Here is a 14,735-nt window from a genome sequence, read left to right as displayed (position 1 = left end):
CCTCTCTGTAACCCCATTCTGCTGTGGAGTGCAAGCAATAGTGTACTGATGAACAATGCCCTTTTGCTTCAAAAAAGAATTCAACATAGAGGACATGTTTTCCCCCCCTCGATCCGAATGGAGAGTCTTCACCGTGCAACCAGATTGGTTTTCAACAAGTGCTTGAAAAGCCAAAAACACATCATACACTTTTGACTTTTTCACTAAAGAGTAAACCCAGTAGAACCAAGTAAAGTCATCAATAAAAGTGATGAAATAGTAACAACCACCCAATGACTTTGCCTGCATAGGGCCACATACATTTGAGTGCACAATCTGTAACCTGGCAGTGGCTCTAAAAGCAACATCATGGGGAAAGGAAAACTGATGTATTTTCCTCAAAATACATCCCTCACATAAGTGCTCAGGAGGTCTCTCCAAAAGTGGTAAACCATCAAGCATATGTGTATGTTGCAAAAGCATCAAGCTACTGTAGTTTACATGCCCCATGCGAGCGTGTCATAACTGCGCTTGTAACATAGCATGAGTAAGAGTGGACACTAAATAGACAGACTGATCAATTGAAAGAGCATCAAACTCATATAACCCATGACATAGAGTGCCAATCAAAACCAAAGTCATGTGTTCCTTATCTCTCCCCATACATCTGTCATCATCAAAGGTGACATGCAAACCACACCGTGCCAAAGAAGAAATAGATAACAAAATCTTCTTTATACTTGGCACAAACAAGGTATCTTGTAAGCGGAGAACAGAGCCATCAATGGCTGTCAGCACTATCTCCCCAATACCTCTAATAGGGTATGATGCATTGTTGGCACACTATACAGACTTGCTAACCGGGGCTACAATTACAGAAGCAAACAAATCTCTACGAGATGTGATGTGTCTAGATGCACCAGTGTCAAAAAACCATGTGCTTGCATCCTCAGTAGAGCTAAATGCTCTACCAACCCAAGAAGAGTCATAACTGCACGTGTAAAAACAATAGTCCTTGTCTGCAACAGAGGACACTGACTCAGTAGACAGTGGAAGGTGCATCAGAAACAGAAATCCTTGACTCCTTCTCCTTGGCTATGCGCTTTCTACACTCAGTAATGTAGTGGCTTGGCTTCTTGCAATAGTGGCACTTGCCCTTTGTGGCTTGCATCCCCCCTTGTTTCTTATTGCTCGGTGAAGTGCGTGAAGTCGCAGAGCTGTGCGGAGCATTTTTTGCTTGGCTGCCCTTGCCCTTTTGTCGTGCCATAAAGACCTGCTCAGAGGCTATAACATCCACACCATTGTTCTTTCGTGTTTGCTCTTCCTCTAAGAGCAAATTGACTAGCTGAAGGAAAGTAAGTGGCTGTGGGGCAATCCTCATGGTGAGGTTCAAGCCATATGAAAGGCCAAGCACGAGGGTGGCAATGAATTCAAGGTAGTAGATATCATCTGTGCGTCTGAATAATACTCATCGACATTCATAAGCTGCTCACGTAAGTTTTGAATTTTATTTAGGTGATCCTGCGGTGAATCACCCTCATCCATCTTCATTGTCTCAAGCTCTTTCTTCAAGAAAGAGATGCGGGTCTCATTATTTTCAGCAAACATTTGCTCCAAGGTCAACCAAGCTTCTCGTGAAGAAGTTGGAAATCGAATGTGAGGGATAATAGACCGTTGAACTACCAATGCAATCAACGACAAAGCTTGTGCATCCCGTGTATCCCATGCCTTTTGTGATGCTGATCTTTGGGGAAGTGGCTGAGCTAGAGCAAGTTGAACAGGCTGAATTGTGTGTTGTCCACGTCCTCTTGGAGGAGGAGTAGCAGGAGCCACAACTCCGGGCCTAACTTCTTCACTGCTGACATAATCCCAAAGATTCTTCACAATCAGCACATTCTTCATCACGAAGGACCAGAGGGAATAGTTGTTACCATCCAACCTATCCTCCTTGGATACGTAAGTAAATACATCACCTCCTTGATTTGCCATGATAAACAATGTTGATCAGAGAGCAAAAGAGCAATGTCTCAAGCTGGACCAACCTGGAAATCTCAGAATTTCCAGAAATTACAGCAAGTACCTTGCTGTAATTAGCAAATTGAAGCACGCTTTGTCAAAACGGTCTGAAATGCATGCAGTCCAAGGTGCAATAAATGCTCAGCAGCACTGTAGATGCAAAAGCCCCAAAATTTATTGTCCCAAAATGCCCATTATCAGTCTATTTAGACTGTCACAGATGTACATGTGTCAATTAGTGAGCTAACTGCAAAAGCCCCAAATGTTTGGCCCAAAATGCACAAAATCTTTGCTATAGTTGTGTCCCAGACACGTGCTGAATTTGAGATTGCCTGCCTGGGCAAAAATCCCCTTCCCCATAAGTGAATCTGAATTAAAAAATAATAAAAAAAATATTGTACCTTTGATTTTGAGCTGCTGGACTGGCGGGTGCAGGTGGAGGTCGAGCTGGAGACGGGATGGCAGCTTGTGCAGGTGGTGCGCTTGGGAGCTGGCTGGCGGACTAGGCCAGGCGGCGACTGGCGGGCAGGTGTGCACCAGGAGTAGGGTGCTTCAGGCTGGGGTGACTACGTCGGTGGCAGGTGGACACAGGTCGCAGTTGGTGGGCAGGTCTGAGGCGGCATCTGGGTGTAGGGGGCGGCACAAGGACAACGTCGACAGGTGGGCGCTGGTAGATTGGGTGGTGCAGAACAGAGGGCGGCGCCTGCTGCAAAGAACGGACAGCAGGCTTGGCAAGGTAGACTGGCAAATGTGAGAGACATTGTAGCACCCCGCCTGCTGGTGGTTTTGTTGGAGATGGTGGAGCTGTTGACAACAGCAGAGGAGCTGGAGACGATGGTTCTCAGGTCAACTGAGTTGAGGCTAAGCTTTGATACCAAATGTGAGAGTAGGAAGAGATTGAAGCTCACCTGAGAGTGGAGTAGACAGTGTAGAGTGTGAGAGCACGACACCCAAAGCAATAATCTGAAGTGTAAGGTGCAAGTACAAAGTACAACCCTTAAACCTTAGGGTTGTAAGAGGATGTTCACACCCGAAGTGTGTGAAACATGATAAGTGCCCAAAACTATGTAACATAAGCACATAAATTAAAGGGAATAAATCTGGGGAAAAAACCTCTCGTACAGAGAGTAAAAAGTGCCCTAGTGTCCTACTGAAGATCACCGACACTCCTTTGTGAGCGTAGGCGTGAGTCAAACCGAATAGTTGAAAATGTCAAGTTTATAGGATGGATTGCAAGAACTTGAATTTTTATAGGAAGATCTGCAAGAACCTACATTTGTGCAGTTCTTGCAATAGCAACCCAATTTCCCGCAGTAGCAAGAAGTGCACAACTTAAAAAACAACAAATATAGTAGCAACCTGAAGATCAACAGTTTCATTAACTTGAAAATAGATCTGAAAATCAGCAGACGTAGGCTATATCAATTTGGGTTGATGTTGAGAAAGGCTTTGTAGATGACATAATGCAAATTGAAGTTGTGCAAGACTATGAGGCATATGTAGTTCTACATTGTTTTCATTTGCACGTTTTCTTGGATTATCTTACATATTTCCTTGGTAATGCAATTTCTTGTTCTAGATCTAGATTGTGTGGTACATTGCCATACATTTCTTATTATATAGATGCTAAAGTGTCATCTACACGTTTGCTAATTGATGTTCCTACTTTTTGCCATTGGAGTAGTGATTTACTTATTGAGTCATGGTTCTATATTTTTATTCTCTATGATATATTGCGGATGTCACTGTACTTGATAGGTTCCCAGCCTTGGCATGTTGCCTTGAAATGGAATGTTTCTATGCATGATGATTTCTCTCAATGGTTAAATTCAGATGCCAAAGGAACATGAACAATAGGATGTGGTAGTTTTGCGTATGCAAAAGAAAGTTCGGTTCTAAAAAATGAGTGGGAAATGATTGCCAACAGTATGCCATAGGTTATAGCTAGACCTCACAATCTTGGTTAGCAGGGCTTTGTTTCATAAAAGCTTGAAGCTTTGATTGATGATAAAAATAAGCTTCAAGAAAGAGTTGATGCCATGTAGGTTGAGTATAATAGAATGGTCAAGATATTATCTACTTTGCAGGATTCAAAGACGAGTGATGAAGTGAATGTTGAAAGGCCTTTCGATGCTTCTAATTTTGATATTGATGATAGGATGATATCCTTGCGGGAATAAATTAGTAGGTTAAAATTCATGACTTCACATTAGAGAAAATTCATGATATGGATATGCATTTGTTTCGTGTCTCCACTAGTGATGTCAATCATGTGGATCACCCTCAAACTGAGCCATTGTCAAGAGTATCTACTTTAGATTCTCATATAATAGTTCATAAGCAGTCAACCTCATGAAAGTGCCTTTTGACATTATGATATTTACTCTCATCATGTTGTATGTATGCCTTTTGTTTTGTTTGACGGACTTTAGGGTTGGTTATGCAACTACATAAGAGGGTTATGAACATTCTAGAGGGGCTCTGTTCATGATTTCTCAATGTAGCTCATTTTGAGGCGGAGTCTATTTTGGGTAAGGCATTTTGCTATGGATTAAGGGTCCGAGTCTTTGCTAGGGCCAGCCAACTACGGGGTTGTGTGAAGTATTGGGCCTTGGCTTTGACATGATATTTGCTAGTATTATCATATTCCAGTATACCTTAGCCTTAGTCTACTTTAGTCATAGACTTGGATTATATGTAAAGTGACTTTTATCTTTCATGTGTTTAGTCAGTTGTATGCTGTTACAGGCGTGGTGTATAGTTTGGAGACATCATTCTTGATCATGACAACATGATGAGCATTATGGATGAGAGTATTGTAGGCAAGATAGATGACATAATGGTCATTGATGGTTGCGCCTTAATTTCTTGCGTCTTTTCTTTGTTATTCTTCATTCTATATCACTATTTTCATTGTCTGCTTTCTCTACATGGTTCTATAATGGTGTTTATGTCTCATGGCTGTAGTTCTTGATATAGTTATGCAGTTGTTTGCTGTAATTCTTGCAGTAGCTTGTTATAATTCCCTTACAAGTATGCTGCAATTCCTGCAGCAGTTTTGCAGTTTGTTGTAATTCCTCATGTAGTTTGCTGTAATATCTACAACAGTAATGCATTCCATCCTTATATTTTGTATTAGGGTTAGGGCTGTAACACTCTAAATGGGCTGCCCAACTGCCCACAAGGTTGCACAATACAAAGCCTAATAAAGAGCCTAACACCAATGAATGTACACCACCAAGTGTGATAACCTCTAGAAGGTGGGTGTGAGGCTGGAGCAGGAGCGATACCACAAAAAACAAATATCAACTAATTGGATTGAGGTGGCAACAGCTCCAAAAGTAGGAGAATCTGCAAAATGCAGGTGGCAGAGGTAAGATCTTGCTGGTGGAAGCTCCTGTGCACTGGGTGACAACCTGTTTGAACTTTGTGTTGGTGGCAGCTGGTTGCAGCAGGGAAGCAGTCTGCAAAATAAGCAGCAGGTGAATAGACAGATAGGCAGCAGCTCCCTGACGCTGGGTGGCAGCTTACCAGTGTGGGCGGCAACACTAGCTGAGTGGGTGGCAGCTTTGGCTTTGAGAAGAGTAGTATTGACCAAGTGCTAGAGGGAAGGAGAGGAACAACACTCATTAAAGAGGAAGAATGACTGAGGGTGTGATCTGATAGTGAGAGATTGGGACACCCATGACATGTCCTTTATAGGGGATTTTTGGGCATTTGTCCTACTGTGCACAAATAAAACCTGTGAACATAAATAAAGCTTTTTGCGGCTGTTTTTAGGAGCAAAATAAGGCATTGATGCAGAACAATTAAATGTTAATGTAACTCTTGACTTTGGTGGTTCAACAATGACAGATAAGGTAACATGCTCAACCATGTACGTCCTGTGATATCCCTTTTGTCTATCTGATATTTGTGAAAGATAGCTTGATTGCATGTAGGATCAATAGGGTTATGTGGTGTGATATTCCCTTTTATCTATCCAATAGTGATGAAGTATAGCTTGATTGCATGCATTGTTTAAACATATGATGCAGTTTTGCTGTTATGAATGTTGGGGAAAAAAAAAGAAATTTTTTCTTGTGACATATGAGAGCTTATTTTTCGTTGTATAATATGTCTCTCTTTCAAACTCAAGGTAGTACCAATTTCTGATGTTCAATGACAATGTTGCAAACTGACTTATATGTATGAGAACTAGTTTCAAATTTGATGCGAGCATCGTTGATGTTGCCACTTTTTAATTTTATCATTTCATTATCTTTTAGTAGGCAAAGTGTTTAAAAGATCAAAATCTTCATGTGCGTCAAAAGGCATTATTATGGACTGTTGAATTGCTGGCTACTCCGGATGGGCGTTTTCAATGTCTTAAAGCTGGTATGAAAAGCCTTATTGAAAAGTGGAAACAAGCAGTTTTTGCTTGTGCACATTTGAACTGTTTGTTTAGATATATCTGAACTTTGGTGATATAATTTCACACTTCATGCACTATGGTGACTGTAGCTTTCTTTAAACAACTGGCTATGGAAAGAAAATACATCCTATGATCAAACTGGAAAATAAGTAATTTTGCACTGCATGCCCATATAGTAAATCTGTTGTCATTGTATTGAGAATCACAAGTGCTTTTTAAAGTTCTGCTCTCAGGTGAAAAATTCTAAATCTTTGGAATTTATCTGCATTGTTATTATATTATCATTCCAAGCACTGATCTCAATTACTGATTAGCTTGCACCACCATAGATTACATTAGATTATGGATGAAACTTATTATCTATCGTCTAGCTCATCCTTTTGTTATGTGTGTCTCATGCTTGCTATTGTTTTGGGCTCAAAATGTTGTAAGTATGACCAAGAGCTCCACTTCGATTTTCAGACCTTGAGTTGCTAGTTAGGTTGCAAGGTTTGATGAACTTGATTAGAGATAGATATTAAAGGATTTGATTAGTTAGTTTAGGTCTTTACCGTGTTCTGTAGAGCCTCATGCTTTTCTTGGAAACCTCATTATATAGACCACCAAGTACATCTTGGCTTCTTTGTCAAATTCATGATTTCAAGCTGGTGTGCATTTTCTAGCATGCTAGTAGGTGCAAATGTGCTTTTGCAGCATCTCATGGGGCAAAGGACAATTCAAATAGAAGAAATGGAAGAAGAGGACTTAGAAATGGGAGTCATCTTTCAACTTTGATTTAGATACAAAGGGGAGGTGTAAAGGATATCCCCAAGTGTCCACACTTTGAGAAGACCTTGCATCCCAAGGAGAAGTTGTGCGTATCCTAAGGAAAAGTTGTGGAAGAAGTATCCTCACCTTTGTTCTTATGCGAAGAAAAGAACGATGGGGCCTCCTTCTACATTTTATAGAGTCAATATTCCTTTACATAGGCTTCAGTTTGGAGAGACTTTCAGGTTTCAATGCACCTTGGTTGGCTTTCATCATTGATGGACTTTGTTGATTGTGGCACTTGTTGTGCCACTCTCAGATCTCCATTTTATCTCATTTGGCCTTCTGCCACATCCAAGATCTGAGAGGGAGTGTGGTGTTAGCAGACATGTGTGTCCATGCCTTCTCTTTGTATGGTGATCTCTTGCCTGTGAACCACAGTCTAGAATGAGGATGCTTTGTCATAGTCTTTGCCCTTTGTTCATCTCCCGCAGGCGTGTTAGGCCTTCTCACCTTGTGGCATTCTCAAAGCCCATGTGCATGTCCACAATAGGCAGCATCTGTGGGCAGCCTGTTTTTCCTCTTTTGTGCAGGTATCTTAGCGATGTGGGCAAGGCAGACAATTCACTTGTTGGTGGGCAGCCGTTTCTTGGGCTTGGAGATCAGGTCAACCTCCCAAAGTCCCAGCAGGTCAGCCATTTTGCTGATGTTGGACTATATATAGCCTGCCGGCTCCACCTTGCTATGCATTGCATTCGGTCCCACATATTCATTGTCTTCATCTCGTGCTTCCGTCAGGTGCCCTTGCTGATGCATCCCAGCTGCATGAAGGGGCTCACAGTTGCAGCCTTGTGTTCTTTGTGCTCAATCAATTTGTTTCTTCATTTATACTGCATTCATCTTGTCTCTATCTTCCCTTCTCACTCCGTGGTCATGTTCTTTTCTATTGCGCACTCTCACAAAATCTCCATAGATGGTAGAAGAAAGGAACAAGATACAAGCTGGCAGCCCCAAGCAAGTGTAAGATGCATGAATGAGGATGCTTAAGGAGAAAATGACTGTCCAACAGTCATACTTGATTGTAGGATTGGGCTGAGGGGTAGTCTTGTCCTACAGAATGTATCCAAAGTGCTACAAACAAGCAATGCTCGATGTTGGATGATGAGGAGAAAATGCTAAGCATCTATGAGGGTAGTAGGAGACTCAAAACTTGTATGGAGAGGTTTACTGAGGCTGAGGAGAAAAACACAGCAGATCCTTGTACATGGAGCGGTCTATCACAGCAGATCCTTCTACATGGAGCAGTCCATCATAGCAACACAGCCACCAGAGATGATGACCAGCAGAGGAGAGTCTAAATGAAGCCATGAGATATGTTGGAAGGGGCAGTCAGCTGTGTGGATGAAAAACACATCAACCCTTTATGGCCATAGCTGTAGGAGGGCTAACAATGGCAGGGGGAGACTATGCCAGCAGGGCAGCAGGACTTAGAGAGAGAAGGAGCAGGGTGGCAGCTGATTGATGAGGGTGATGTTGATGGTGACGTAGTGATGATGATAATGACAGTAGGGAGAAGTAGCAAAGCTGGCATTGATGTGCGATAGACAAGAATGGAAGTGGCAATGATAGTGCTTCCCTTTTTGTAGGACTTTCTGAGCCAATTGTCCTAAAATTCTAGTAAATCATTCTAAATTGAAATAGTACTTTTTGGAACTGTTTTGAGAGCCAAAAAAAGTTACATTTTTTGGTTATTTCTAGGTGGCTTAACAAGGTCAAGGATAGGAAACTCATTAACATGTTACAAAGTCAACGCCATTAGATGTAGATAACGAGTTCAATCTAAACATCGGATACTGTGTTAAAATAGCAATACAATGTAGTCTAATAATGAAAGAGAATGCACAAGCTGTAAAAATGAAAGATGAAATAAAGAGGAACAGGAATCCACTATGAGAATCAAATAGTAAAATGGATGAGTGCCAATTCACACATCCCACACAGGGCAACATACTTCTCTCTTCACACCGGGAATCTGCAAGTACAAGTTTATGAGTGTGGCCACACACCTCTTCTATAGCCAAAGGTGGGAGGAGCTATGAGAAGGTTGGCCAAACCTCAAAAGAAGCTTCCCACAAATTAAGGCTTGGAAGTTGGGTGCCATTGAACATGTGAAATGACCACTTCTGCTAAGTTGGAGGTGGGTGGCTCAAAGATTGCACATACTTGGGTTAGAGATTGAGGCCTTGAAAGAAGAAAGAGTACAAATGCCATGTGAGAGCTTCCTTGTGGACCTAGGTAGGAGAGAGTCATTATTAGTTGTAGGCTCTCTCTGATGATGCCAGACATTATAAATCCAACTTAGACAGGTTTGGTATAGAAGCATTTCATCCTAGGTAATATCTTTACCTATTCAGAGACTGGTCCTACCTAGAGTCAAGGGAGGATAGAGAAGGAAAGAGAAAGACTGCAAAGAAAGAAGATAAGTGATAAAGACTAATCAGTCCTTGAACGTGGCAAAGGCCGTCAGTGAGGGCACTGGATCAGGTTGATGACCAAGGGCAGCACCAGAGATGGAGGAGAGGCTGAAGTTGGAGTGTGCTGAAGCAATTTGTGGTGGCAGAAAACCTGTGAATAATGGCTGCCACCAAGTTGCCCTGCTATAAATAGTAGGATAGGAAATGCCCAAATTTAGCTGACTTGCTTAAACAAGAGGTGAAAATGTTGGTTGACCTGATATCTTGGAATAAAATAATGCTGGTGGCTAGTAAAAGTGCTGATTGCAGTCTACCACAAATAATGGCCACCTGATAAGTGTGAACATGTCCTCTAGCCACTAAAAAAGAAATGCAAAGGCTGGAAACTGATCTTTAGCAGTGTGAAGTTTGAACATGCCTGAAACTCACTAGAAAAGAAATGCACACAAATAGAATGGGTGAAGAGAAACACGAACAAGGAGAGAGAAGGGAAGAGAAAGACTACAAAGAAAGAAGAGAATAAAGTGATAAATCTGCACTGAATCTAAATAGAAGCTGAATACAAAGAGTGGACTGATCAGTCCCTGCACGCAACCCAAGGCATTACTCAGGTCACCGGATCAGGCTGATGACCAATGGCAGCATTGGAGACGGAGGAGAGGTTGAAGTTGGAGTGTGCTGAAGCAATCTGCAGCAGAAAACCTTGTGAATAATAGCTGCTAACAAATTGCCTTGCTATAAATAGCAAGAAATGTGAAAATCTGTCAAACAAGAGGTGAAAATGCTGGCCAACCTGATATCTGGGAATAAAATAATGCTGGCAGCCAGTAAAAATGCTGATTGCAACTTGCAAAAAATAATTGCCACGTGACAAGTGTGAAAAGGTCCTCTACTCACTGAAAAAAGAAATGCCAAGGCTGGAAAATGACCTCTAACAGTGTGAACACACCCAAAGCTTACTGAAAAGGAAATGCATGCAAACAGAATAGGCTAAAACCACCAGAGCTCCTATGTCTTTGCCAGACTCTGATGAAACTCACAATCAGGAGGAGATGATAGACTGACAAAATGCAAGCTAACAATGTTGTTCTTTAATGGTCATGTTTGCAGATTTTTTATGCTAGGTATTCTAGATCTGTATTGAGTGAACTATCATGGAAGCAAGAGAGACAAGCTAATGCTTGTGCATAAGGGGAGAGCTACATTGAAACAAATGGCACTTCTATCTTCCATTTTTGGCCTCAGTCAAGAATTCCAAATCTATTCATTTTTGAGTTTGCAGACACCAAAATGTGTATTTGCAGTCTGATGTTATGCAAGGTCCATGTCAATGTGTTCTGGTCATTCTCAGCTATAGTTATTTCACTGTGTCTGAGCTCTTATTCTAGACCAATGTCAATGCTGGTGACAATCTGGTGAATCCATGTGACTGTTCATTAGATGGTAGAATATACTAGCTAAGTTTTGACTTTTCCTTCATGTTGTCTTGTGCCAAGTGGACACTATATTCTGTTTAACTTGCTTGCAGCTGTATACCTCTTTATTAGTGTGCAAAATATCCCATAATTCATACTCATTTGGGGGCCTCTTTCGGAACTCTGAGGATTTTTCAGTCATGTTACTATTATTGTAATATCCTGATCATGCTTCATGCAGCAACATCTAAGGTGTGTTACATGTTCACTCGAATACTTGCAGGCATTCACAAGATTGCTTAGAGTCTATATTCCTTCTTCAAGTTGGCTGTAAAAAGTCTTCTTAAAAATGATCTATGTGTCATAGATTTTGAAGATTCAATTTCACTTTGTTTGATAGGAATATTGGAGGTTCTAACCAAACTGTTTGACGAGGAAGATATGTTCATAAAGCAACAAGTTGCTCTTGCTGCTAGACATCTTGCAGGTATCTGATGATTTTATTTGCACCAAGTGGGCAATATGACTAGAAAATCAATGGTTTGAATTCAAATCGAGCATAGACATTGTACTTGGACTTTTCAAGGGCTTGGTCAACTTTTTCTTTTACTACTTTACATCACAAATGAGTTGCATTTTAAGTGATTATCACCTTTGTGATGTTCGTCAAGTTGCAATCTTTGTATAAATCTGTTTTAGGGGGAACCTACAAGCTTGCAATAAAAGTATCTGATTTAATCTCACATTCTTGTGTGCTTTCTGCTGCAAATTGTCTTAGTCGTCTTCTGAGTTGGGTGGGCTGCATTTGAAATCTCTATGAGTCTTGACAACATTTGTGTAACTTGTATGGTTACTAGGCTGATAGATCTATAGGTGCATGGCAACTTGTCATCTCATCAAACCTTACAGCATTGATGATATATATCTGTCCGGGCAGAGAGTTACAGCATTTTATGCCTTTTTTGGATTGAAATATGAGCATGTCATTGTAGTATGTCTAGCCTTAGTGCATCCAGCTTGTTCCAGGATGTATTATCAAATATTGCAGCTGCAGTCCATGTGATGGTCTCCAACGCTGGGGCCTGGCTATTACTTTTGCCTGATAGTAGGCACAAGATACATGTGGGACAAAGGTTGGGGGCCAGAACTGGGAACAAATCTGATCTCAAATTCTGAACTTGGGCAAAGTTTCTCAATTCATGAAATTGTCTAAGCTTTGCAATTTTTGTAGAGCATATGCATTACATCTACTGTTTTGCTGTGAAATTACATATTCAATATGGTAAATACACATAATTTTTGAAACCCATATCATCTATTTCTGTTGAATTGGCGGAACTGTATTTGAATGAAACAGAAAATTTTTACATCGAAATACTCTAGGTTAACTGGTACATTTAAATAACCTACTGTAATGTGTGGGATCACAGACCTAGATAATATCCTATTGTAATGTGTGGGAGTCTAAGTTTGGTATCTTATAGACTTCAGAGTAGCTTTTCATGCATCCATTATATTAGAGTGTCTCATCATTGTCATTTATTACTATCCCACACAGGGTTTTATTGTAGTTTACCTCAGTTGTCTTTTTGACCAAGGCGTTTATTATCAGAATTTTCTTTCCGTTGAACAAAAGTAGTTGAGAATTTTATATGCCCTTCATTTCTTTTTGCATAGGAATGCAGGAAGCATGTGTCAAAATGAGCCATTTTGGATTCATCAAATGGCTATTAAAAATGGTACCTTTGAAACTCAGTTTAATATTCCTGTTTATCGATATCCATGTGTCTCAATGTTCACTTGGAGGGGTGAACCTGTATTTCGTGTTAATCTTATAAATAAATTGTAGCTTTGAAACTCAGCTTCGTTTTGAGTTCAATATGCTTGATTAGAACTCCTATGAGTAAGCAACAAACCAAAATAAATGGAGAGGTTTGTGTTCATTGACCATCTTGTTTGGAGAAAAACTGGGTGCTCTGGTTAATGTCAACATCTTGAGCTTTATATAGTGTTTGAAAGCCAACTGTGGTAAGAGAGTTTTCCTTTCTCAGCATGTGCCCAGTTGATGCTTCAAAAATTCTCGGATGTAAACAATACATGTTAATTTTGCCATGTTGATAGTTTCTGGATTATTGTAACTAGATTTGTTACATGAGGTCAACTGTAATTAATGATTGCTTGCTTGTCTGATGTGGGGGCTGTTGTCATAACCTCAGGTTTCATCAGTGGATGAAGTACTAAGAGAACTCTCTTTAAACGCCTTATATTATGCTTCATTTAATGAGACAGGTAGTGTTCCACTCTTCAGTTGGATATTCCGATATCCTGTTACATTTTGCATGCGATTGTTCACTTTTCAGTCATTTAATTAAGTTGATTAGCCAGAAATTGATAAATCTTCTGACCAGGTTTGTGTGTATGCAACTGTTCAGTTATTTTATCTTGTTGATTAGCTAGAATATGATAAATCTTCTTACCAGGTTTGTGAACCCAGGTGGGTATGTGTTGGGTTCCGAGTGACGATATGTGTATTTCTACTTCTATTCCTGATTCTATTAAGCTTTTCAACTTGTACAGTCCTCTTCTTTGTGCAGAGATGATTGCTCCAGTTAAAACATTGGGGTAAACAGAAATTGCCTGCTGGATGGATTGGAATCTAGAATTTATTCTAAAACCCGCAGGAATCTCTGCTGCTTCAAACAATCAAGCAGTGTTTGCTGCAGGGAATTATGCTGCTCTTGGAAAGAGAGCTTGGTAATACTGGTTTCCTGAGAACCAATTGTGTTGGAGACCCATTATTTATGCCACCTGAAATGAACTTAGCGTAGATGAAATTAAAATAACAAGAAATTCAAGAAACAACAAGGGAATCAAATGGCCATAGCCATGCCATAGATGGAAATGTATTAAGTCTATAGTGCAATGATGCTATAGCTAAATGATATCAAAGGTACAGTGAGAATCATGGATGTGAGGTTGCAGCAAGAAATCCACCTCTTGTTATGGTAGGTATTGAGTATTCACCCTCAATGTTGGTGGGGAAGGTAAGAACCCTCAAACCCCAAGAAATGGAGAATGTTTATAAATGTGCTAAAAGATTCTTACAATGACACACTCTTGCCCTTTACACACTGGTTCTAATTAAGGTAGTTTTTCGTAAGCTAAAGGGTGCAAAAATTGTTTTATTACAATCCATTCCTACCCAAAAGTTTTGTCCTCAAAACTTGAAGACGGAGAAGGTAAATGAATGGTAGAAATGAATAGAAAAGGTCCAATGCTGGAGTAACCTTGGAGAAGCCTCATCAAGACCAAATAGTGTATTTTTGAAATTTTGTCTTGAACAGGGTAGCTGTAGAAAATGGCCCATTACTTTGGATAGACGTCAGATTGGTGTATATGAGATAAGAAATGAAGTATACTTCAACAGCTATCTATCCATACCTTGAAAATTCAATTTTGACATGAGTAGATCAATTACTTTGAATGCATAAATTTTATATAGCAAGCTGTCTACTGTTCAGTGAGCTAGTATCCTCTTGGAAAAGCCATGGAAATTGTTCCAAATACGAAGCATGTTGCCAAGAAGATTCTTTCATAAGCAATCCCTTTCATTTAATAAGATACTCCATGATAATACGGGTCCTTAGAACCTTCTGCCACTTGCCAACAATCCTATGGGGTTCATAGATG

The 14,735-nt window shown here is 40.4% G+C and overlaps 1 protein-coding gene across 2 annotated transcripts in view; it reads left to right on the top strand.

Moving 5' to 3' along the window:
* The window catches only part of LOC148017019 (radial spoke protein 14-like), a 138,707-nt gene that overhangs the window by 46,489 nt on the left and 77,483 nt on the right, over nt 1-14,735 (top strand). For both annotated transcript variants that reach the window (XM_087662414.1, XM_087662413.1), the window contains exons 2-5: nt 6,267-6,372; nt 11,446-11,532; nt 12,723-12,784; nt 13,262-13,334. In XM_087662414.1, coding sequence (XP_087518540.1) covers nt 6,267-6,372; nt 11,446-11,532; nt 12,723-12,784; nt 13,262-13,334 — 328 coding nt within the window. The remainder of the gene's footprint in view (nt 1-6,266; nt 6,373-11,445; nt 11,533-12,722; nt 12,785-13,261; nt 13,335-14,735) is intronic.

Source organism: Lygodium microphyllum, chromosome 22 (assembly GCF_053477565.2).
Source record: "Lygodium microphyllum isolate KBCC chromosome 22, Lygodium_microphyllum_v1.1.10, whole genome shotgun sequence".
Classification (NCBI taxonomy): domain Eukaryota; kingdom Viridiplantae; phylum Streptophyta; class Polypodiopsida; order Schizaeales; family Lygodiaceae; genus Lygodium; species Lygodium microphyllum.
Note: the sequence above shows the minus strand (reverse complement) of the source record. Positions and strands in the feature narration are given on the sequence as shown.